Genomic DNA, 26,865 nt, shown 5'->3' with positions numbered 1-26,865 from the left:
TACGTGGTTTTTTTCCACGCACACCAGGCAGCGCCGGTCTGATTGCGCCGTCTAACGCCATTCCATAAATACGGCGCCCGCATGGCGCTTCAGAATGGCGTTAGACGGCGCAAAATTTTTTGACGCTAAACTGCGTTAGCGCAGTTTAGCGTCAAAAAGTATAAATATGGGCCCTCATCTCTGTGACTAACTTTCATGCTTCCAATTATGAGTGTAAAAACTAAGTCCGTGGTATAATAGTAGTGTTGGGACCTCCACGGTTTTGGTAGGGTGTACTTGTGACGCATTACGTGCCGTACATAAGCGCTACTCTAGTGGCAGAGGATGCTGAGTCAGCGAGTGAGAGCGTAATATTGTGGGAACTCTAAAATGAGTATGCTTTACTGCGTTAATCTCCACCCTCAAAATCCTTAAAATCAATAAAGGAATCACGCGTATTAACTAACGTGCCCAGTAAACTTGATAAGTCTTTAGGGCATTAAGCATAACATCGTGTACGGTTTTTTATTCACACTGTATCTGCCTTGGATCCTGCCTCCTGCCAGAGACCGTGACCATCACCCACATCCCCCTCATTACAACTGTCAACATCCAGCGTCTCCCCCGCCCGTGGCGGTGTCAGCTGCCTGCAGCAGCAGTGTGGCTGGCAAGGACCTCCCTCCTCCCCTCTCTCCCCTCCCAGCTGGCTGTGTCTGGCACATTCACAGCGGAGAAAGCTTGGGGAGGCCCTGCGCCCAGGCTGCCCTCACTCCTCCCTGCGCTGCCCGCGCACTCTTCCAGCTGTGGCTGTCGCGCTGGCTGCCACGGAGATGGCGCCTTCCGTGGGCCCCAGCACGCTCAAGCGCCGGTGCCAGAAAGTGCTCTACTGGGTGCCCGTGCTCTTCATCTGCATCATCGTCTGCTGGTCCTACTACGCCTATGTGGTGCAGCTCTGCCTAGGTGAGTGCGCAGCCGCCCCCTGCCTGCTGCATTCTCCGGAGCAACAGCAGGCAGCGCGGGGGCGTTTGTTTACCTCTGCTGCTGCCGCTGCAGGACTATTAGCGGCTACGGGAGCCATGCCCAGGCAGGTAACCCTGGGCGATCAGCAGCGGGCGCAGAGTGAGCATTCACAGGGGCAGCTGCGCGTGTGGGTACCACGGGAAACACAACTGCCAACATGAGAAATCTCGGGAGAGAGACTCCGCACTAGCTCAGGGGACATTTTACAAACGAAACGATTGCTATTTAGCAGCCAGGCTGCCTCTTTATTTTAATGGAGAAAAAATTATGATTTTATTTTCTCAACTTGTTTTACTATTCTCTTTTATTTGATTACACTGAAACGCTGGAACATATTTAAATCTACTCCTTCTGTAACATAAAATACCCCTCTTTATTAATGTTTTTTTTGGAACTGGAAACTTTTAATAATTTAAACCTTTTTAGCTGACTGACGAGAGTCCCATGTATTAATAGGGAACTTCATCAAAACGGTCATAGACGCAGCTGATCAGAGCATGTTTAGCTGTGAGCTTCCTTGCGTATTCGATTTAGTAGCTTCATTTATAACTGCTCCAATGATGGGAATTTAAGATGAAGGATTAATATAATTTCCTTCTGTCCTTATGAAACGTACCTAGTACACGGTACCTCCTCTCAGCAATAGAAAGGGCGTGCGATGCTATTTGATGGTGTCAGTGATGCAGCACGCACCTTGACATGGAAACTTTGAGGTGCTACAGCGAGCTTTCGTTACCTCGCTTCTTTTTCTGTATACAGTACCACTGCGGTGCGTCATGTCTCGGCGTACAGGGTGTGGCCATTTCCTTGGTTCTTTTTAATTTCCTTTCCCGCCTCGCTGCTTTAAGGAGACAGCTCTGTCATGTAGGACTTCCTTCACTAATGTTCCTCGGCTCGTAACTTTGCTGCCAAATAGCATTCGTTGATTAGTTTTTCATTGTCTTTCATGAACCCCTTTATTATCACAATTTCTTACCCTCTCCTGCTTTAAGCGCATCCCTTATACGTGGGGCGAGAGGTTCTTTTGGCCACACTTGGTTAAAATGCTTTATATCACAACTTTCGACTTCCGGATGGAATCCTTTGCTCGCATATGTCCCACGTTCTTACTACATCCAAACTGTACGTATTCAGAAACAGAATCAGACCAATTTTTTTTTCGATGGTTAATGGTTAAAGGTATGTATTCAAACACACATCACATTTTACCTACAGGAAGAGAATGGGCTTACGTCCTCAGACTATAATTGTTTGTGCAAAACTGGTGGAGTCAAGTGTTAGTGTTGTTCATTCGGCCAGAAAGGTACTTTCGGGTGAAACTGAAAGTAAATTCTGATGCCCATCCACTGGGGAAACAGTTTCTTCTTCCTTATAGAAGCGGGGAGGCGGTGTAAGTGAGGAATTTTCTAATTTGCAAACAACCTTTGGTACCCATTTCATGACTCGATCATTAAATGCGAAAGGACGTCACACCCTATAATAACTGGAACCATCCACCATACTTTGTTTTGGCAAAAAACAAAACCAATCATCTAAAACACCTCAGAGCTGTAAGACAAATAGCAGACGTAAAATAAGGAATTAGTGAAAACACATACACAATCACAGATCAAGTGCCCCACGTGTAGAGTTATCAACAGTATGGCATCACATTGATGGGACCAGTAATGTTACACTTCATTCAAACCAGTGTGTCTTCGTTACTACTTAATCCAAATTGTCATTCAACATCTAATATTTCAGAGGAGTCAAGCACTGCGTTTAAAAGTGTAAAGATGAAGTAATGCTGAGATTCCTCTTGTAGTCATTTTTGGATATATAGGCTTTCTAAAACCCAGTGGTAGGCTGTGCCTTAGCTGTAGACAATACTTATATAGAACGAGTGCTGATGTAGTCTGTTCTCTTGTAGTCATTACAGTCGTTGGACTGAAATTTCAACCAGGAAGTGAGGTATTATTGTACCAGGCCATTATCCAAGATCCTTCCACCTTAATTGCCAAGAGATATGCAAATCAATCAGTACAGAAATGATCTTTCTATAGGTCCCAGTTACATCTATAAAGCAATTCAGTGTGTATTATCACCGTACAGTAACCATGTTTGAAAAGGTTTTAAGTATAAAAAGTTAACCAGTGAGAAACATTGTTATATTGTTGTAGACCGCAAGCCTCTTTTAAGATCTGGCCTTTGGGACAGCTTTATCTGCTTTGCCAGACTATTGTTTTTCCAATAGAAAATCATATTCAGTATACATACACAGAGAGAATTTGGGTCAGTAGTCTTCCTCCATTGTTTTGTTCAGCTGTCATTCGCATTTGCTTCCTCCCATTACAGCATAGGGAAAGGGTTAAGCCCACTTCAGCCATTGGCTCTCTTCAGTTTGAGTGACTGTACTTTGTTGGGGCACATATTCACAATTGCCAAAAGAGAATAGCTAATTCCAGTTTTTAGGCTGGTGGGAGTAACCCTTCCTTGAATGTTAACTGCTTTCATTCTGAGTGGCACTGTATTACTCACTTCTTAATACATGCAATGGCAAGCATAATGTGCTTTTTGCATTCTTTGTGGCATATTTACAAGAAAGTGTTGCATCGGTCCCGATGCACCACCTTTCTTGCATCGCCTCTGCCCCACCTAACAACACATTTACAGTACGGCACACCATGGCTGTTGTTAGCACAAAAATGGCAACATTTCTGCTGCTATTGTGATGCTTTGCTGCACTAGCATCAAAAACGTTGACGCTAGTGCAGCAAAGCACAGGGAAGCCCATTGATTAAAATGGGTGCGTCATTTTAATGCCTGCTCTGAGCAGGCATTACAAATGGTGGAACAAATAGTGCAGTGAAATATTGTAAATGTCACTGCACCATTTTTTCAGGCCTCCCTGCGTCGGAATGCCACTTTTGTATATGTTATGCCCGGTGCAGGCATACTGCAGTGCAAGGGTTTGAAAAGCAGCACAATGCAAGCATTGGGCCACTTTGGAAATATGACATGGTAAAAAGGCCTCCTTAATTCCACCTTAGCGTAAAAAAAATGAAGGTAGGGTGGCGCAAGGTGGCGCTAGGGGCTTGAAAATATGCCCCTTTGACTTTTCAGGGGTTGTGTTTGATTGGTGAGAGGGGATAATACTTTATTTGCAATGGAGACTTTAAAAGAGCACACCTAATCATGTTCCCAAGTAGTGTCAGGTGGCATTACATGGCTGTCAGCTATTATCCAATCTTTCAACGTACTCAAACCATACTTTATCACATTATTCTTCATATTGTAATTTCAGGCACCATGAAAAATGAAAGACAATAATTTGCCTATTTACATTCACAAAATACAGGCATAAATAGCAAATGGCTTACCCCATCCCTAATTCTTCTGACCTTTGAATCTCTGAAGACTATGGTTTGATACCACTCTTTTTTGTTTGTTTTTTCTTTGTTTAATCATTATTAGGTGTGGGTGATAAATTCCGCTCTACCGGCGGAGTTGCCAGAATTTTGGCCACTTCACATTAAGCTTGTAATGGGGAGTTCCGTTCAAATTCAGCCAACCGCAACATGGCAGAGTTTTTTCTTGTGTGTGGCTTGTGAACAGTAAGTTGCCAAGTGAGATGTGGCTTCCTCTAGCATGATTTTCACTCGCTAGGAGGGCACCCAGCAAGATTTGTGCAACACAGGAGTTTGCATCCATTCACAGTCAAAAAGCTGCCACTCAATTAAGAAATCTACTCGAGCAGCAGCAAAATCAACTTAAGAAGCAGCACCCTCTGGGATGCTATGTGATGCCAATCATGCTGATTTTCAAGCGTGAAAAGAGCTCACTGTGCCAAAAATCAGTGCTAGCAGCGCAACATGGCTATTTCTGCCCGTTCGCAGAACTCCACAAAATCTCTCAGAGTTTTCATGTAACTCCACGGAATTCTGAGGAGTGAAACTCACTGAGTTCCACCCACTGCTAATCTTTATGTATTATATATGTAGACACACAGATTGAAATATGCTATTTCTTACCATTGCTGAGTGAGTTTTGGGAGGGGCTGTGACTCACAAGATGCAAAGCCTCATGTAAATATTGTTTCCCCCCATCAACAAGACTAGGACATTATACTCTGCATATCTGCATGTACCTTAATTAACGACGTTTTAATGTACTATGGTGGACCACATTTATTTTCAATGCAGTTACATAAAATATATGTCACGGCAGGAGCATATATTTTATGTCACCATTGAAAACAAATGTGCAGCAGGGCCTGGTCTATGGCCAATTCTCCCACATGCACCCAAACCCAAGCTGCACACGGCCATCGGCTGTGCACACCATGGAGTTGGATGCAGTGGGTGTTTAAAAAAAAAAAATTCTATGGATCAGTGGATCCAGCGCAGGTTTACAAAGGAGGCGATGCTGAGCCACGCAGAGGATCCACGGACCGGCCCAAAACAATTGGGCAATTTATTGCCCATTAATGGTCCCTAAGGGACTCCTTTATGTGCTCTAAGGTGTCAGGAGACCTGTAAAAACAACAAGTGATGGACGGAATGCTGAACATTGTCAAACATTCACCCCCAGTACAGTGATCTGGGCCTAAATCCATCGTTTATTTGCTGCCCATGCCATTCCAGTTTGGACCCAGCCATATGCAAATCAGTCTTGACCCTGTTCTCCATGGGAACAGTCCAGCCCGAACTACTAGGCCAGGTCTTCCCTGGACTGGAAACAAGCATCCTGGGACCGGTTTCGGGGTTTCACCCCTCATCAGACAGGCTAGCTTGAATCCAGTGGCATGGGAAGCACGGGACCCACGTCTGGGCATACCCTAAGTGGGAAGGGCGACAAAGCAAAAACAACAAGTGATGGACGGAATGCTGAACATTGTCAAACATTCACCCCCAGTACAGTGATCTGGGCCTATATCCATCGTTTTTTTGCTGCCCATGCCATTCCAGTTTGGACCCAGCCATATGCAAATCAGTCTTGACCCTGTTCTCCATGGGAACAGTCCAGCCCGAACTGCTAGGCCAGGTCTTCCCTGGACTGGAAACAAGCATACTGGGACCGGCTTCAGGGTTTCACATTTTTTTGATTGATTGATTTGTTTGATTGGGTTCTAGGGATTCTTGCAAGAGTTCCCTTAAAGCCAAGATCCTGCGGGAGCATTCTGATTAGCTGCCTGCAACATGAAGAAAAAAAATGTTGCAGGCAGCCATTACAGAACTTGAGACTTAGGGGCATAGTTATGAGCCCCTAGTGCCACTGGAGCATCACTTTGTGTGACGCTCCGGTGGCACAATGCCCTGTGCCACGTTTTGTGGCTTAACGCCACCTTGTAAATACAGCCCCTTCACAAGCAGTACTTTCCGTGGGCGTGCAATAGGTGTTGCCGTGGGCGTGCCACAGCAACACCCATTGCATTTTGACGCTGCCTCAGATTTATGAGTTTTCGGAACCGTGAGGCAGTGGCAAAGTCTAACGCCAACCCAGGGGTGGCGGTAGCATGGCGCAACGAGGAGTAATGCTTTTATTTCTCCTCATTTTTTGCTCCTTCTGCAGCACACATAGAAAGAGCAAATCGCCATTTAAGATTGTTTTTGTGTAGGAAGGTGTTTCTTCCTGCACAAAAATAATCTCCCCACAACGCAGCCATCCTTGCACTATAGTGCAAGGATTACTACATTGGCGCACAGCAGCAAATTTAGCGCCAGCGCAAGGGGAAATGCAGGGTTGCAGAGTTTTCTGGTAAATATGGCGTATCCCTGCATTTTGAAAATGACGGTGCACAATGCTGCTAAATTTAGTGCAGCACCGCACACCATCGTTTTCTTTTAAATATAGCCCTTAGTCCAATGTCCTGAGTATGTATATAAGAAATCCCATCCAGTAGAAGCTTTAAAAATATTCCTGCCAGGTGGGAGCAGATGTGTGTTTCCTTGCTATGCTGTTGCTTCTAGGTGGAGCTCTATGCTCTTCGGCTGGAGTGCAAGGTCCTCACATGGTTGTTTTTATGATTGCATTTTCTAGGCCAAAAATGTTAGAAGAAAGACTCAGCGACCTATTGGTTTTATTTAAAGCAAAAATAAATTGTGTCTGACTGTATATTTCAACATTTTTCCCCCACAAAACGTAAAAATAAAAACTATGCTAAAAAAAAGATGCATAGACTTTTTTTTATCAACCCTTTATTAAACATTTCTATTATAATCAATATTATTAAACATTGCATTTAGTGAATTGCTTAAATATGCATCAGATTAAGAATATGGTGGAGAAAATGATAGATCTGCTTTATATTTTGATATGCTCATCCCTTGATAAAGCCAATAGGCTTTCTATATTTTGGTATTGTGACTCTTTTGACAAAGTCAGTAGGTCTGATTGAGTGTGGCCAGGACCTGCAAGACCAAACACATGCAGCACATGCCAGGAGACCATGCGTGGTGTTAGGCTTGCTGCTCACAGACCAGGCACTGTAGACTACCCTATGCTGTGCACAGCCATGCTCAGTGGAGGGTTGACTGCCTAGTGGGGTCGGCAGCAGACCAAGGTGGAGTTTTGGCTTACCGTATCCAAGAAATTAAATGAAAAAAACACAGGTTAAAGTAACATTATAGTAAAAATTTAAGTGACAATGAAAATGTGATAAACTAAAAAAATAATCGTAATTCACCAGTTACAGTTATTTCGAGGAACTATAACTTGTTTCCCTAAGGTAACTATAACACACCTAATTACCCCACATATTAACATAATTGATATGTTCACTGCAATCTTTGAAATGAGATAATTGATGACAAGACTCTTCATGGTGGAGGCAGGAGTTATAGTTACCTTAGACCACAAGTTATAGTTACTTGAGATAACTGTAACTGGTGAATTCCCGTTTTTTTTTTAGCTTAAAACTTTAGATTGTCACTGAAAATTTCATCTAACTATACTGTTACTGTAGCCTTTGTTTTTTCAGTGAATATATATATATATCCTCAACAGATGGAACCATAACCATCTGACGGCTGCACCACTCCCTCGGTTGAATCCCAATCCATCGAACGAAGTAAAGTTCAACAATACGGAGTTAAAATTTATCGAGTTTGTTCCGTATAATAATTACACAGTATCCTGCAGTGAGATGTCAACGCGTTTCGGCAAAACGCCTTCTACTGGACATGGATATATAAAATAGATGGAAAAATCCCTCACATGATGGGTGTGTACCCCTGCCCTGGGTGACCCAGCTGCAACAGTGTCTGAATCCCTGGTGCTGATTTTTGTTGTTATTGGCAAACACATATCATGCATGTGCACCATGACATAGGCCTGTCTCATGGACTGCAGTCTTGTTGAACTGGGAGAGGTGCCTAAAGAGCTAAGCTCATAGTGGTGAAAGGCTACTGCCTTTACCAGGCATTAAAAAGAATGAGTGCTGTGGTGACAGCATACTATGTAGTGATCAGTAGAAGTGAACAGGCCTTTTACCTTTGTCACTGGGGTGAAGTCTACAGGCTCCCTCATGTAAAGTTCAGCTGTTGTGGACTTTACTTACCCTTGGCCTACATAAAGTTAGTATGTAGTGCTGTATAGTGCATGTGTGTTGCATGCATGTGCCGGGTGTATGTGTGCTTGGGATTGGCACAATACATGGAAAGTTCTAGATTCCATTTTAGGAGACCAAGGGCTAAGTGGAGGAGCATGAGGAGGTACGGAAATGACCCAAGACAGATTTGTGGATGCTGCATTCCAGTGAAGAGGGTGTGCAACACACTAGGGAATGAAGAGTGTTGGTCTTCAATACACTTTGGAGGGTGCTCTTTGATTCACTGGAAAGGGGCCTTGGCAATCTCAGGGAGGAGATTAGCTTGATAAGAGAATCATAAAACGTAGGGCTGGGATTACCTTTTGATGCACATATCACTGTGGTTGACATCCTGGTGTGAACCTCTAGTCACTCCCATGGCCTGTGTTGTGGGGCTAACTGATTTGGAGTTGCTCCTGCTGCAATAGACTGTTTTTTTTGGTCGAAGGGCAGACCTCTAACACAAACTTCAAAGACAGACTCAAAATCACATTTGTTGTGTGCAAATGGATAGAAAGGGGTTCTCAAGTCCCCCAAACTGCTTAACTGTCAAGTAGGCAGTCAGACTGTGTGAGGAGGAGAAGCTCTGCAAGACTTCTGGCTGTGATTAGGTCTGGAGGCTAATTGCTGCCAGTCTCCTATTGGCATGAGGGGGCATCACCCTGAGACATCTAAGACGAACTGCCCTTGGAGCCTGGATAACCAGTGCCCGCCTGCTTACCAAGACTACTGAGTTCTGTGAGAAAGAGGAGAATGCTGGAGGGAGGTAGGTCCAGTGGGGGATCCTGGAGGGTGAATCCCTGTAGCAGGGTGTGAGTATAAGGCTGCTGCACTGATTGGGTCATTTGCACATGTGCAGGTTAAAGTTGTCAACCTCATATGCCATAGGGAGATGCCACAAAGTTAGGCGTGTTCAGCATTACAGCCATGCCGATGAAGTCATCGTCCATGTGTGGTTTGTAAGTCAGTGACCCCTCCGTAGGCCAGAGGGGGCTGCCAAGAAGTTAGCCATGTTGATTGGTCTGTCGCCCGTGTGTGTTGTTTGTGTAAGTTGGCAACCCTGTGTGCCAAAAGGGGCTGGCATGAAAGTAGCCGTTTTGATCAGACCATCACCCGTATGTGGTGTCTAAGGTGGTCACCCCTCTGTGTGCCAGAGGGGGCCGCCATGAAGTTAGCTGCATCGATTGAGCTGTTTCCCATGTGTGTTGTGTAAGATGCCAACCCTGTGTGCCAGAAGGGACTTGCATGAAGGTAGCCGTGTTGATCAGACCATCACCTGTATGTGCTGTGATAGTCTGTGGCTGTGTATGCCTCAGGGGACTGCCATGAAGAGGGGACTTCTGTTGTGCCGATCAGGCCATCCGCAATGTGCAGAGCACATGTGACCCCGTATGCCAGAGGGGGCCACTGGACAATGCAATGATTGTAGCCTGGTTGATGTCACTGTTGCCAGGATAGGCTACCATGGTGACCCATGAGGGCCCAAGCCCTGACTGAGGTCCAGAACCAGCAGTCAACAAATTGCTCCCCCCCCCCCCCACCATTTGTGAGGAAGACCATTGCATCAGAGGAGTGAAGAGGACACTGAGCCACGGAACTGCAGAGCTGTGTGTGGGATGCTCGACGAAGGAAGTCACAATGCCCGTTAGAGAGATGCCCTCGGAGCCTCTGGTCTGTCAGTCCCTGTTGTATGCCACTCCAGTCCATGCCACACCACTGTATGCCACTCCACTCTGTGCTGATCCACTGTATGCCACTCTACTGTTCTCCACTACACTGTACACTATTCCAGTGTATGGAACCTCACTGTACGACACTCCAGTGTACGCTATTGGACTTTCTGTCAATCTACTCTTCTACACTCCACTATGCACTGTACGGTATTCCACTATACACTATTCTACCATATGGTACTCCACTGTACGGTACTCCAATTTATGCCACTACAGTGTTTGCCACTGCACTATATGTGGCTCCACTGAACGACAGTCTGCTCCCCCCTCTAGAAATGCACTCTATAAAAAGTATTTATATATCTTTATGGCACTGTACATGGCTCTAAATCAGTCTATCCATGTACACTCCTCTGTCTAACTTTACAATCCAATCTATGCCTGTACACTCCATTACGCAACACTCTATTCCACTAAAACAACTCTCAATACTGTATGATACACCTCTCCACTGTACTGTATGGGGCACCCATCCAATTTTTTGTAGTTTACTTCACTATAAGCTATGCAACTACACCATAATCCACTCTACGCCACTCTGCGGCACGCTAATACACTTTATTGTACTTGACTCCACTCAACGTTTTGTAAATCCACTTTACTGCACTCTTCTCCACTATCTCAGATTTTACCTCACTCCATGCCACTGCCAATCATCGTCTCTATATAGCTCCACTATAGAACACACTACTGTACTCTTCACAACTCCACTCTACAACACTAGACTACAGTGTTTCCCACTCTATCCGACTATGTTTGACCACACTACACTCAATTCCACTATACAATACTCCACTCTATAACACAGCGGTAAAACCCTCAGCTTCATTTTATTGTACGACGCTCCAATGAACAATACCTTAATAAATAACACTCAAACTATGACTTGAAAACATTTTTATTAAAAACATAAAAAACATTGGAAATTCCATGAAAAAAACAAAGGTTACAGATAAGTTATAGTTAGGTAACCTTTATGTATTGTTTCCATACAAACCATACTTAAACTACAAAAACATTACAAATTCTAAAGTAATAGTTATAACTTTAGTTTACAATTTATACACCACCTTCACATTACTATAAGTAGCCCACCTATGTACAGAGTGGTACTTATAACTTACAGTTTAACTTAACATACCAACTTGAATTTACTATATCGTGCTGCTTCGTACACTGTGGCCCTCATTCTGACCCTGGCGGATTGAATCCGCCAGGGCCGAGGGCAGCGAATGCACCGCCAACAGGCTGGCGGTGCATTCATGGGCATTCTGACCGCGGCGGTAACGGGTGTCGTGGGGCCCCTGGGGGCCCCTGCAGTGCCCATGCCAATGGCATGGGCACTGCAGGGGCCCCCTAACAGGGCCCCACATTGCTTTTCAGTGTCTGCTTAGCAGACACTGAAAAGCGCGACGGGTGCCACAGCACCCGTCGCACACCTTCCACTCCGCCGGCTCCATTCGGAGCCGGCTTCCTCGTGGAAGGCGCTTTCCCGCTGGGCCGGCGGGCGATCTTTTGCAGATCGCCCGCCGGCCCAGCGGGAAAGTTGAAATGCCCCCCGCGGTCTTCTGACCGCGGGGCGGTGTTTGGGCGGTTTCCGCACGGCGGGCGGCGTCCGCCGCCCGTCCGGGTCGGAATGAGGCCCTTTGTTCTTACCTCGCTGGTAATACTACATAAACTATAACTCAGGACTCTACCATGCATTGTGTTCTAAAAAATAATCTAAACTGAGATGTCATAAATGTTGTTATGAAAACTATGCTATTACATGGCATAAATAATGTCATATGCAAGGGTATAACCAGTGCATTGAGAAGGCACAAGTTATAGTCAAAAATCTTCAGAGGGACGCAGCAGGAGGCTGTAGCCGAAAAGAGTTTCAGGTGGCCAAATACCCCTTTGGCGAAGGACCACTGAACAGGATTTGCTGCTGTGGAGAAGAATGGAACGGGAATCATGCTCACCAGGGATGTACCTTGGGTGGATAGACGAGCAGGTTGGTTCCTGTCTTCTCTCGGTTTGCAGAGTAGTTTTCAGCTAAAAATGTTCCCCAAGGTTTGGATTTTGGCTATCTGGGCATCTTTAGCACCATCTCCAAGGGACTAGAGGGGCACCACTTGGGGGTTAGGACTCAATCTGGCTGGGACCAAGTATTGGTTCAAGATGGAGGGAGCCTGTTATATCCCTTTGTCTCTGAACAGGAAAATATCCTTTGGAGTCACTCTGGTATCCCTGGGTTCAGGTGAAGAAGCAGTGCTCCAGTAGCACAGCAAGTTTAAGTGGATTCAAGGCAGGCTAAAGGCAGCAAAGCAGTATTTCCAGGTACAGCAAAGCTGTCTTGTGGAGTACACAGTAAGCCACAGCAGTAGGCAGTCTTCTGAGTGTACTTCCATAGGTCCAGAAGGTGAAATGAAGAGTGGGTCTGAGGATCTCTTTTTTATACCTGGTGCCTTCCTTGAAGCAGGAGAAGTTTCTAGAGAATTCTCTATAAAGTCCTGGAAGATTCCTGACTCTTCTGCCCAGGCTCCAGGCTGGCTGTAGGAACAATGCAGCAGTGACAAGTCCTTTGTCTGAAGGCAAAGCACAGCATATTGACTTGCAAGTGAGGCTATGCCTAGGTTCGCCCCCATCGTGCCAGCAAATGGCCCATTCAGGTGCACCTTATTCCTCTGTTGTCTGACTGTCTTGGAGGAATTCACAAAGTCCAACTGCCAACTACACCCAGTCATGTGACCTAGCTCAGGCTGCAGGAACCAAATAGCAAAGGGCAGGACATTGTCAACTTTGTATAAGTAGCATTTTCAAAATTGTAACTTAAAATCAGTCTTTACAACTAATGAGGATTTTTAATTACAATTTCTCTAACAGCAAACATGAAACGCTTACCTCCTCCAAATCACAATTTAGTACTTACATATCCTATGTGAAAAACAAACATAGGAGTTTTCACTACCAGGACTTATAAACCCTAAACGTACATGTTCAATGTTTTAATTACAATGTACCCTGCACTATGGGCTTCCTATGGCCAACCTTAGGGTGACTTACATGCAATAAAATGGGAGTTTCAGGCTAGGAAAGGGGGTTTAATTGACAAGTCAAATTGGCACTCTACACAGGACCTATAAGCAAATTAAATAAGCCAAAAATGTGTAAGCCAAGTTTACCATGTTTAAAATAGAGAGTACAAACACTTTAGCACTGGTTAGCAGTCAATCAATCAATCAGCCGGTGGCTCTTGTAAAGCATGCTTTGTCAGCCTGGAGTGTCTCAGAGTGCTGTGAATGGGCTCTGGGTCTAACCCGGTGGGAGGTGGTGGTCGAAGAGCCAGGGCTTGAGCTGTTTTCTGAAGTCATCCAGCAAGGGAGATGTGTTTAGGTGAAGTATGTTCCAGGGTTTGGCTCTGAGGAAGGAGAATGAGCGCCCTCCGAATTGTTCGTACTGGATGTGGGGGACGAGTGCCTTGGTGAGGGTGGCTGGTCAGAGTCCCCTGCTCGGTCAGTGGAAGGTGAAGCAGTTGTTGAGGAAGGCGCGTCCGGTGTTGTGAAGGGCCTTGTAAGCGTGAGTGAGGAGCTTGAAGAGGCATCTGTGCTGTACGGGGAGTCAGTGGAGGGCCCTGAGGTGGGGAGTTATGCTGGTAGCAGTGAGTGCACGGAGCCTAAGGCCAACAAACACTAATGCAGCAAAATTAGGAGTAAAGCCAAAACGTTTAGAAGTAACGCTGCAGAGAGAGCCAGGCCCAACATGAGTATTCTCACGAAATGCAAACCTACCGGAAACTTGCTCATTTTGGGAAATTTCATTTCTGCTCATGCCTTTCCTTCTACCGCTTGCAGTGGCAACCTGGTTTATTCCCATCATCGAAGACAAAACATTTGAGTAAAGTGGTGGTAAACTGAACCGATATCTGAATGTGCTTGTGAGAATCTTCCTGCTCTTACTTGAAAGTGAGAAAGACTCATGTCTGCTGGTAAAATGACACAGAACCCCAAAATATATTTCTGGTTACAGAGATGACACAGGCTTGGCAAAACTGTTCTGGCATGTTTCCTCAAAACAGCATATTTCAACGGTTGATGAATTTGGCTGTATTTGATATCACATATCTGATTAAATAATTCAGCAGACAGGTGAACTTTCTTCTTTCATGTTATGCTGATTCTCAAATAGTCTCATTGTTGCTCTGTTCTTTTTTCTCTTATGGATTGGCAATTTGGTGTGAATTTTTACGGTCTTTTTTTTGTTCTTTTCAGATTAAGCACAGGAGTCCTAATTAAATTAGAAAATTATTATTCATTAAGTTTGTTTTCTGAGATTCCGGAGGCTGCCATGATCAGGTTGAGTGCAGAAGGCAGACATCAGGCCTCTCTAAAGCTTGTTAACTTCTGAAATCTTCTGTATCTCGGAGAATGGTACTGGATTTGCTGGTCGCTGGTGCATCCCTTATTCTCTGGTCACCATTGGCTAATTGAACCCTCACCCAGAATGACACCAGAGAGGCATGTCAGCTGCCAGAAGAGGGCCTAGGCATGTACTCGGTGTAGAGAGTGTTCGGAGAGCTATTCGGGCTCTCCTCAGATGTGTAGCATACTCTGCGTGTCCGGGAGGGGCGCAGAGCACGGGTATAAATAAAGTGGGAATTGCGATGACGCAGTTCCTCGTGTGCCAGCATCTAAGCACAGTGTCCATCTCGTTATTGGTGCGCTCCAAAGGCCGACTCTACATTGGCGACGAGCGGGATTTCTTTTTTATTATTCCGCGTGTTTGACACAGAAACAATAAATAACGAGGAGAGGGTTCCCCCCCCCCCTCGGTGATGACATACCGTTGAGGGTGTGGTGTGGCGTCGGATGAAACGGCGTGGGAGGCGCTGTCTTGCCTCGGTGAAGAAGGCGTTCGATGTTCCTGTTTTGGCGGAGCCCAAACGCCTGGTTTCCTGCCTGGAGAGTTTGCGGCCCAGCTCCCTTCTCGGGAAGAATGCAGAAGGTGAGCCACGCCTACGCCCCAGGGGAGCTGTCACGCGGAAGCGGAGCGCTCTTAAATGCGAGGCGTTTTGTTGCTAAGCAGATGCAACAGTGAGCGCCGGTCTCGTGTTAGAAGCCTGTAGGCTTCATCAGCAGGAACTGTGAAGGGGCGTGTCCCTTCATCTCGAAACCGGAGGCTGTGTGAAGCCTGAGGCTCCAGATCTGAGCCTGTAAACAGAGGCCTGGAAAAAAAAAATACACAAAAGCTGAATGAATAAAAAGGACAGCAATAATAAAACACACTAGAAGAGAGAAAAAAAAAAACAAAAGAGGAATAATTTGAAAAAAAAGGAGTGCACCAAGAAAAGTAAAAAAAAAAAAAAAGGGGTTGTAAGAAAAAATAAAAAAATAAAAAATAATAATGTCAAACAAAGGCTGAAGTGATTCTAAAAAAAAAACTTGAATCTCTTAAACTAGTGTATTGGGAGAGTGCCAACATGAGTGCCCCACAGCAAGAAAATGTAAATGCGCCACCACCACCAGGAAATCCCCAGCTCCCGGCGCAGTTAAATAACAGTGTCCATTCTTCAGTCACATCGTTACCCCCGTTTAGCCAACTGATTGATCTGGCCACTGCTGCGCCAAAATGGCGCCTATGGATAAATCGACTAGACACTTATTTTTGTGCCACAAGGGAAACGGATGGAGCAGTACGAAGGTCTTTAATGTTGTTGATGGGCGGAGATGAACTACAAGAGCTGTTTGATTCCCTCCCAGACACAGGGGACAAATCTGACTTGGATGCAGCTGTAACAGCTTTAAATAGGCACTTTGATCCCCAACTTAACTCTGACTATGAACATTTCAAACTTAGACAGGCGCAACAAACGGAAGTTGAGTCAATGGACATGTTTTACGCCAGATTAAGAAAGCTAGAGAGTTCGTGCACGGGACTCAACCAGCAAGAAGAGATCCGGGCTCAGATTATCCAGGGCTGCAGGTCCAATGCCTTAAGAAAGCTTATTCTTCGACAGCACGTTATGTCCCTTGACGGAATTCTAATTCTTGCACGATCCCATGAACTGTTGGCGGTATGGGCAGATGCAATGGCGGCTGTGAGAGGTCAGTCGTTGGCTGCAGCGTCGTCTACCCGTTCAGTCCAAGTGAAAGAAGAGCAGATAGATGTTGTTCAGGCACGCCCGGCACTGCCGCGCAGGCCAAACCTCGCCAGACACGGTGAACGTGCTTGTGGGAGCTGTGGCTACAAACCCAGAGCTAACATGGGGTGCCCGGCAAAAGGACAGTCTTGCAACCGTTGTGGTAAAGCAAATCATTTTGCAAAAGTGTGCAGGTCTAGGAGGAATAAGCAAGGGGATCAAAAGGGAAAGGATGCTAATGTCAGGAGTGTATCCAAGAGTGCTGAAGAGGTGAGAGACCACACAGCGTCAGGTAGCCCTGTTTTTGAGGAAGACAAGGAAGAGGACATTTTTGTGATTTCATTCACTGGCGGGAGGCAACAAAAAAAGAGACCGCCTCCCATGAGTGACGTACAAGTCAATGGCACGTTGGCATCAGTACTTATCGACACAGGGGCCTCAGTTAACGTTATGGATGAGACCCTATATCAGCAGTTGACCCCCACACCGCCACTTACCCCGACTGCCACCAGGACATACAACTATGAAGGACGAGAGCCTCTTCCTCTAAGAGGAACTGTGGAAGTATCAGTGACCAGTGGGGATCAGTCAGCAAAGGCAAAGTTCTATGTGGTAGCAGGAGATCGAGGCACTCTGTTAGGGTGTCACACGGCAGGGGATTTAGAGCTGGTATTCTTTGCACGTCAAGTTTATGACTCTCAGGGGGAACGCCTCCTCAGTGAATTTCCGCAACTCTTTGAGGGGTTGGGACAGTTAAAAGGAAAGCGTGTCAAACTTCACATAGATCCAAGCGTTGTCCCTGTGGCTCTGAGGCATCGTCGGGTGCCATTCCATTTGCGGCCTGCTGTCGAAAAGGAATGACAACTGCTTGAAGACCAGGAAGTCATTGAAAAAGTAGATGGGCCTATGCCCTGGGTCTCACCATTGGTGATAGCGCCAAAACCCAAGCAGCCTGGAGCTATTCGTCTCTGCATTGACATGCGCTTGCCTAATAAAGCCATTCGTAGGGAGAGACACATAACGCCCACTATGGATGACATCATAGCAGATCTGAATGGGGGCAGTGGTTCTCAAAACTGGATCTTAACGCTGGATATCATCAGCTGGAGCTAGGTCCTGAGAGCAGGAACATTACCACTTTCTCAACGCACGTGGGGCTACGGAGGTATAAGAGGCTGAGTTTTGGGGTGTCCTCGGCCGCCGAGGTGTTCCAGAATGCTATCAGAGAGACTTTGTCCGGATTACCGGGGGTAATCAATTTGAGTGATGACATCTTGATACACTCCAGGACGAGAGAAGAACATCATCGTCATCTAAGAGCGACGTTGCAAAGACTAGTGGAAGCTGGACTGACCCTTCACAAAAAGAAGTGTGCATTTTATCAAACATCAGTAGAATTTTTTGGTTACATCTTTTCAAAGGATGGTCTACAAGTGGATCCTCGTAAGGCTGAAGCAATTCGTGAAGCCCCAACTCCCCAAAATCCCACGGAAGTACGCAGTTTCTTGGGGATGGCCACGTATTGTGGGAGGTTCATACCACAGCTTGCCACCATGTCAGAGCCTCTTCGACAACTCACTAAAGGACAACACCGCTGGGAGTGGACTCCCGATGCACACAAAGCGTTGAAAGACATTAAGGCAGCGTTGTTGGATAGGTCAACCATGGCTTATTTTAACCCCGGTAGGCGGACAGAAGTGGTGGTGGATGCGAGCCCTGTTGGGCTTGGGGCTGTTCTTCTTCAAGAGCGAAGACATCAAGAGTGGATTCCCGTTGCATATGCCAGCCGGGCTTTGTCGACGGTTGAAACACGATATGCGCAGATTGAGCGCGAAGCTCTAGCTATTCGATGGGCATGCCGGCATTTTCATTTATATCTGTATGGGCATGAGTTTCAAGTAGTAACTGATCACAAGCCTTTAGTTTCATTGTTTGCGGGTAGCCCACGTCTCGCACCTCCGAGGATTGAACGATGGACTGTTCTACTTCAGCCTTATCGAGTTACAGTCATTTATCGACCTGGGGCAAACAACCCAGCAGATTATCTGTCTCGCCATCCGTCTCCTAAGGTACTTGATTCTCACCAAGAGCAAGATGAAGAAAGCACTGAGGTTTTTGTCAGCATGGTCGTGCAGTCGGCATGTCCCAAAGCTCTTCTCATAACCGACATTGTGAACACTACCAAGGATGATGTGGTACTGATTCAGGTTAAGGAGGCGTTGAGTCATAAGAAATGGAAACACTTTCTAGAAAAGACAAATGCATCCAGCTTAGACCAGAAATTGGCTATGCAGGGCATATGGAAGGTGCGTGATGAATTGTCCACAGATAATGCCGGACTGATCCTGAGGGGAAGAAGAATTGTACTTCCTCAGGAAGGTGTCGGGTGATCGAATTGGCTCATCAAGGGCATCAAGGTGCTGACAAAACAAAAGCCAGATTACGTGCCAAATTGTGGTTCCCTGGCATGGACAGCCAAGTTGATGAAATGGTGGGGAAGTGTCACTCCTGTATCATCACATCGGCGGAAACGCCGAGTTGCCTTTTGGTGACTGAACCAGCCACTTTGAAACCGTGGACGAAGGTGAGCATGGACTTTGGGAGTTTTCCGGATGGGAGGCTGACTGTCGTCATGATAGATTCCAATACAAAGTTCCCTGTGGTTGAGGTCATAGCGTCTACGGCGTTTGAAAATGTGCGGCCAGTTCTTCAGAAGACTTTTGCATTGTTCGGGCTACCCGACGAAATCAGGACAGACAATGGGCCCCCATTCCAGGGGCAAGAGTTTTGCTCGTATCTTGATGGGTTGGCTATTTGTCATCGTAAGATCATGCCGTATTGGCCTCATGGTGGCGTTGAAAGATTTATGCGAACTTTGAATAGGGCTCTCAGGATTGGAGTTGAGCAAAGGGAGGAAAGCGAGCAGTGCCTACAACAGTTTTTGAGTGCATACCATCAAACACCGCATAGCACCACTGGGTGTGTACCCTCTGCTTTGATGTTCAAGGGTTCTCCACGTGACTGTATCCCAGCTGGTCCAAGGTGGAAACCACCTGTGTTGGATGTTAAGGCCACTCAGAGATGATGGGAAATTACTAATCAGAAAGCTAGTGGAAAACGAAGAGCCAAGTATCGAGACTTTCGGGAAGGTGATCGAGTGGTGGTGAAAAGTCGGAGAGGAGGAGGAAAATTCTGGACAGCATTTGAACCTGAAGTCTGGGAGGTCATCGGCGTACAAGGAGCAATGATAACAGCGGCCAGAGGAAGACAGAGAGTGACATGAAATGTGTCACATTTTCGTAAAGCTGGTGTTGTTGTCCCTGCAGAAGAAGAAGGAGAGATGGAGGACAACTTAAGCGGCTCGCCGAATAGACCTGAAGAGACTGTCAGTGTCCCGGGGCCCATGCTGGTTGAGCAAGCCATGCCGTGTGATGCTCCTGGACATGGGGGTTTGCGTGCCAGAAATGCGAGGTACGATTTACGCCCCAATCCTGCCCCCAGCAGCCAGCTGAAAGACTTTGGGGGTCATTCCTACATTGGCGGGTGGCGGTCGCTGCCCGCCAAGCGGGAACCACCGAATGACCGCACCGCGGTCAAAAGACCGCGGCGGCCATTCTGGCTTTCCCGCTGGGCAGGCGGGCGACCGCCAGAAGGCCGCCCGCCGGCCCAGCGGGAAACCCTCTTCTACGAGGATGCCGGCTCCGAATGGAGCCGGCGGAGTCGAAGGGGTGCGACGGGTGCAGTGGCACCCGTCGCGATTTTCAGTGTCTGCTTTGCAGACACTGAAAATCTTAGTGGGGCCCTGTTAGGGGGCCCCTGCAGTGCCCATGCCAGTGGCATGGGCACTGCAGGGGCCCCCAGGGGCCCCACGACACCCGTTACCGCCATCCTGTTCCTGGCGGTGAAAACCGCCAGGAACAGGATGGCGGTAAGGGGGTCGGAATCCCCATGGCGGCGCTGCAAGCAGCGCCGCCATGGAGGATTCCCTGGGCCAGGGGTAATCCGGCGGGAAACCGCCGGTTGCCCTTTTCTGACCGCGGCTTTACCGCCGCGGTCAGAAAGGCCAAGGAAGCACCACCAGCCTGTTGGCAGTGCTTCTGTCATTTTAGCCCTGGCGGTCGCCGACCGCCAGGGTTAGAATGACCCCCTTTGTCTGTAAAGCAGGCTGTTTGTGAACTGTGTTTCGTTAACATTTTCCGTGACTGAAAATTGATGAAGCCCGATATCGATGGTATGAAGAGGTGTCCGGTGGTCAAAAGTGAACAGTGTTAGTGTGGGAAAATGGGTTTTTCTCTGGATTATTTTATTTAGTTTTATTGTTCTTTCCTTCTTTTATTTTCCCTAACACATTCACCCCTTTTGGGGTCTGTGGGGTAATGTTCATTTGGTTGTTGTAAGTTTACAGAGTAATTCTTATCCGTGTGAAGTGAAACATGGGAGGGATGTAGAGAGTGTTCGGAGAGCCATTCGGGCTCTCCTCTGATGTGTAGTGTGCTCTGCGTGTCCGGGAGGAGCGCAGAGCACGGGTATAAATAAAGTGGGAACTGCGATGACGCAGTTCCTCGTGTGCCAGCATCTAAGCACGGTGTCCGTCTCGTTATTGGTGCGCTCCAAAGGCCGACTCTACACTCGGCAGCAGTGGGACGTGCTAGACATCGTGTTTAGTGTTTTTATTTTGTTCAGTTCCAATTTTGTTTTATCTGATTCTTTACACGGAATCAAACCATACTTTATCACTCATGCTCATCACTTCATTATTCAAGCTTCACTTTCAGTCACTACCAGAAACTAAACAAACTAATGAGTCAATTTTTCCGATACAGGATAGTCCTAGACAGTTTAGCTCACTTCCAGAGCATTAGTCCCTGCTTCACATTACCCCTAGCCCAGAATTTATGACCAGCATGCGCCAAGAGGTCTGACGCTTTCATTAAATGAGACTCAGAATGTGAAATAGTGCTCCATTCCTGGGACGGTACAAGCAGACAGATATGGTGTCATGGCCAAGAGACTGAACATGCAGTTGCTCCTTTCATCAACACCACATTGGCTCAATTGAAGGGTCTGCGTCAGGTATTCTCTATTGCCACTTTGTATTGGCCTTAAGCTCCAGTTTGCTTGTCTGCTTGCCATAAGAGACCCATGGCTTTCGTTATCGAGACTCGGCTCATGAAACTGTGCTCTATTCAAAGGAGGATGCGAGCAGCCTCAAAGGGGGTTATGGCAGAGACATTGAGTATGCCGCTTCCCCTTCGCCACTCAACATTGAATTGGCTTGCTTTTAGTCTGTAGGTTTGGCATCTGTCATTGCACAGTCAGACAGAGGCATATCCCGCTGCTTTCCAGTGGCTCCAAACCATGGCTGTCCCATCCGCTTTCTCCTAGAGAATCACTAATTTCAACTTACACCATGTAGCATTGTCCATTCTGGGAACCTTATAAGCAGACGCAGTGGGGATCACAACAAAGGGTTCAACATTTGGCTGCCTTGTTCCCCAACATTGGTTGCCTCAAAGGTATGCTTTAAGCAACTACTTTTGAAACAGTTCTCCTGACCTACTTAGATGGCCTTACAGCCTGCGTGTTGCTAGGGAAGCGGTCTCTGTGTTTTTTTAAATCTGTTTATGAAAGGTTTACCATTTATACAATATAATAGCTGAGCAAGTGACCGGTAGCACGATATACAAAGAAAAGCATGTTGAATTATGACCTTCACATTGCAGTGCTATGAACATGTTATGCCAAAACATATGGTCGAATCTCAATGGCCAGTGAGTACCAGAAAGAGAATCATTCGAGCATTAGCTCCGAGATTAGGATTTAGGGTCAAGTGGCATACACCTGCATATGCAATGGGATGTCCTTGTAGCAAGCCCTGCAATAAAGAGTGGGAAAGGCGGAACGTCTGTGAGAAAATGGCTGACGTTACGGACAGATTCATAAGGTTTGATGAACATTGAACAAAAAAAAAACAAGCAAATCATCCTTACAGACCCTTTGGTTTAGCCACCAGCTACCATTCCCCTTGTCTGTCATTTCCAATGAGTGCTGTGTGCAATATCCACCGCTAATGAAGTCAAGAAGAGTGCACATGAGGGGGTGTCGTAAAGGATGCGATAAACAACCTCAGCCTACAACCGCTGTCTGCCCACCCGATTACTTACTACTGTGTGTATGCTGCTGCCCGTTGTGAGTGATTAGATTGTATTTCAGATGAAATAGTGTCCTAATAAGTGACTATGGTGTATTTTCTTAGCTATCTGTAACTACGTGTGGTTTTCTGCTGTCCTTGATCTGCCATTCACGTGTTGGCTCCACCCGCCTCAGAATATAGCACTGGGCAGTAGCTCAGTCTGCTTTAGTCATTTGCTGTTCTCACTGGGAGTCATGGCATTTTGTCACATGTCAACATCCACCAATAAAATAATACACTTTATTGCACAGGCTCATGCACCAGTTTAGTTTCATTTACCTTTTAGGGTGGAGCCTGTAAGTGGATGTGCTAGAGCATACATCTCGCTTGCGAGACACTAATTAAAACTATTGGCTTGAAGGCAGCTCATTGCTTACCATTAGACGCCATCAGTGTCACTCTTCTTTACGGCAACTTAAATGCCCCCTGCGAGCCAGGCGTCACTTCCAGTGTCTTCTGTGGTGCATGGACCAACCACAGACTGATTTCTCCTGATTAGTATAATTCCTGTCTTGTTGTTTCCAGTTCTTGGTGTTACTGTCTTATTTCTCCTCACCGCTCTTCCTTTCCCATACCTCTAGCCCCTAGTTCCATCCTTGCTTGTCCATCCCATCTTGTCTGTAACACCCACAAAAAGCACTATGAAATGGAACCAGCGCTGGCCAAATCATAACTCTTTATGGCACTTTACTTTTAGTCCCAACACATTAAGGGGTTGCCGATATAACCCGCAGACCCTAGGCTTTATATGCAGGAAAAATCTAGCATGGAAAGTTGTGTGGAAAAATTGTTGTGTAATGATAACCCCTCAATGGCACAGTTAATCATCACTGGGTATTCATTATTTCAATAACAAAAAACATTCACATAAATACATTTGCATGCCTGCACTTCTGTAACCATCTAGAAACTAGATCAAGGAAATAACTGGCCGACAAAGAGAATTACAAACTGAACACAGTTGATTTGTGCTTTATCTTTTTAGCTCCTGTCCACCAATGCCAAAAAGTATATGTCAGAAGTAAATTCATTCCTTGTTGCCTCTCCTCAATTTTACTGAGTTGATTGTACAAGCTCTTCCATCGTTCAAACCATCTGAATGTAGCCCTGTCAAAAAGGGGATATGGGACCAGTAAATCCTCTTATTACTAGTCATGGGACACCTTTGATGCAAGTCGATGTGTTACAGGCAAAATAATGAAATGCCTCCTGAGGACCAGGAAGTGAAGGAAACATTACACTTCCACCCTTTCAGCTTTTTAGCAGTCACTAAGCTGCGAACCTTGGGAGAACTGACTTGGGCTCTCCCCAGCTTTGTTAAGAAAAGCCTTGGGCTGGTGATATTGCAAGTTAGAAAACTACCGGACTCTACAGAACCTTACTGCCAACTCGGGAATCTCAGGAATTCCTCCCAACTGAATGGGCACATGTGTTCTGCAGGAAAGCTCACTATGAGAACCGAGGACCCCTCTCATGTGAGCACCTCCTGCGATTCCACTGTCACGTGTACCATGAGCAAGCTCGCCATTAGTACAAGGAATGCTTTGTATTAAGCACCTACTATGATTCTTCTGTCAGGTTTATTCACACGGGTTGCAGGAAAAGCCTAGTTGCAGGACTTTTAGCCATGCTGTACTGCTGTACAACGTGGCTAAAAGGCTTTGGCAAAGCCTATAGCTCTCACAGAGATAAGAATGTTGACCTAATCAATTCTTCTATCTTTTGGTTTGCTCCCAGTTAACAGAGCTGTGGGCTGGCGTACACATCCTGTTGACATCCAGAACTTAAAGAAAATTATGCTTCACCACTGCGATTGCGCTTTGATAATTTCTGCAAGTAGTTATTTTCATCATCACTTCTCTGCTGTCAACAAATACTCCCTTGTTTTACAGCCCCAATTTATGCCACTATTTCTTGTGACATAACGGTATTTCAGAGCATCTTGGGGTATACCTGTGGAGTGGGAGGGGTGACCTGTTTGCAGGCCCCTCAATTGATTTCTGTCCCCTCTTGAGGTTTTAATGCCCCGTCTCATCCATCATCGTCTGTTTGCTGCCCACTGGGATTCCTTCCATCTTTTGTGGTGTTCCTGCTTTTCCCCTCCCCTCAGCTGTCTACCCTGCCAGAGTCGAGGCAATTTGCACCGTTATTTCTAATCGCCTGAGTTCGATAATTTGCTCTGTGTCTTTCCATCTCCTAGGTGCCAGTGTTAGATTCATACACTTTGGCAATGACTACAAAAGAAGCATACATATTTTTTGCTGTTTTGTGTAGCGCGAACTGGACCTGAGGTTATCGTAGTGCTTTAAATGAGCACCAGTTAATTTCACAAGGACTTGTTCATTGTCTATAGGAACAAGGAGATGAAATGATTTGTCCAGAATCACAGGATGTTAAGCTGTCACAGAGCCTCAAATCTGATTTCCCAGAGCCATACTATCCAGCCATGGCTGTTACACCACATCCTTTCCCCACATAATTAGGTGTTAGCAATGGGGTTTCATCTTTCAGACTTCTACAGCTTAGACTTGTGAAGATGTGTGGTGTTTGGAATGCTGGGTAACTCTACCGTGCAGTACACCCACAAATATTGTCTTCAGTCCAGTCAAGTACGTTTACTCAACCATAAGCTCAACCCTGGGGAGCTGTGGCTGTGAGCCGTAAGGCATAGCAAAGGCATTTAACACCAACAAACAGCAGAATAATAAAGTCACCCCACAAGAAAGAAACAAGATACTTGGTTAGAAAAATAGATTACATTTTTATGAATCTTTAGAGAGAGGCCTTAACCTTTAAAATCCACCAGAAGGGTCTGGAGATATACATTTTTAAAGGAATAAATAAGTTAAGCATCAACTGCAAACAAGCACTGGTCGATAAAAACATTAGAAACTTTTGAAAAGTTTGGAAAATTTAGTTCAGCAACTCTGTCCCAAGTTGGGTGACCAAGTCTGGCAGGACAGAGGTCCAGGGGGCCAGAGAGGATACTTTGGACAGTTACCTGGCCACCAGAGCGTTTTTAGAACAAGACCCAAAATTTACAGGACGACCACCATAGACGATAATGGAGTGGTCCTGATGCTGAGGGATGAAGGCTCAAAGATGCTCAAGGATGCACCTGATGCTGTGCAGTCCATGGGGGGTGGAAGTCCTGTTGAGTCCTGGTCCACAGGTAAATAGGGACAACTCTGTCCACGGATTTCAGGGTCCCACAAAGTCCTCTTTGCAGAGTTCCAAGTGCTGCTGATGGAGACCTTGCACTTTTGCAACACAGCGGTCAGGAAGCAAATCTCTGGTGAAGCCTGGTGTCCCTCTTGGTTGACGAACCCAGTCATAACCAACATTAATGGATCCAGCAGACACAGGTGCCTTTTTTGGCTACCTCTGAATTGCCCAACATCTGGTATGTCAAAACATCTGCAGCAGCTACCAGGAGTGCAGTTTAGGTTTCTTCAACCCTAATGTCCCCAGTCTCATTCTGGGGGGGAAGTCAGCTGACCCTTGGAGTCTCTCTTTGGACAGGGGCCAGGAATCAGCTTTTCCCTGAGACAGGTGTACAGAACAGGGTCCAAACCCCACTAGCCCAAAGCAGGTGCAGTCACTCCATTGTCGCAATCTGTCTTTGTGCACTTCCAAATGGTGCAGAGTGGTTTTCTTCTCGTCCTCGCTCCAAGTCCAGCAAGTACTGAGGGTAAATGTACAAGGGGTGCCATATTTGGGACCCCTCCTACCTATTGACAATGTTCCTGTGACGTGTGGCATCTAGAATTCCAAGAATGCCACACTCTTGCCCCCTTTCTAGATTGCATGACCCTTCCTCGGACAAGGTAGCTCACCCGAGAGGAGTGGCTAACTGGGGACAACATGCCCATGGTAGAACTGGTTTTGGGGTGTGTTTCCTGTCTATGACACTGTCTCCATAATGTCTGCAAGGACCAAAAGCATCCTAAGGGATGCTGGGCCAGGTGGCCCATCAAAGGTGGCTTCCCCTTTAAAGCACCTTCATGGCCTAATCCCCTGAGTGGCCATCCTGGCAGAGGAGGTGACACCTCGCTGCTGTGGCCCTGACCTTATCCTTGAGCCTGGGAGTCATTAACACATTTACCCAGATGGTCAGAAAGCTCTCTGTATTTGTGTGCCTTTGTGAAGCCACTGGACAAACAGAGCAGACTTGTGACTCTTCTAAAAGTGGCCAACTATTAATAGTGACATTAATTTTGACAGGAACATCAGATCACAATTAGCGTCATGA

At 46.3% G+C, this 26,865-nt stretch overlaps 1 protein-coding gene across 5 annotated transcripts in view; it reads left to right on the top strand.

The window, feature by feature from the left end:
• Positions 1-617: 617 nt before the first annotated feature.
• The window catches only part of ZDHHC2 (zinc finger DHHC-type palmitoyltransferase 2), a 735,003-nt gene continuing 708,755 nt past the window's right edge, over positions 618-26,865 (top strand). For 4 of the 5 annotated variants that reach the window (XM_069200622.1, XM_069200616.1, XM_069200600.1 and 1 more), the window contains exon 1: positions 624-939. In XM_069200622.1, coding sequence (XP_069056723.1) covers positions 810-939 — 130 coding nt within the window. In that variant the 5' untranslated portion in view covers positions 624-809. Of the gene's footprint in view, positions 940-26,865 lie in introns of all 5 variants that reach the window. The other variant, XM_069200630.1, reaches the window with a different exon arrangement.

Source organism: Pleurodeles waltl, chromosome 1_2 (genome assembly GCF_031143425.1).
Source record: "Pleurodeles waltl isolate 20211129_DDA chromosome 1_2, aPleWal1.hap1.20221129, whole genome shotgun sequence".
NCBI lineage: Eukaryota > Metazoa > Chordata > Amphibia > Caudata > Salamandridae > Pleurodeles > Pleurodeles waltl.
The sequence above is the reverse complement of the archived record's forward strand: the minus strand, read 5'-3'. Positions and strand labels throughout refer to the sequence as shown.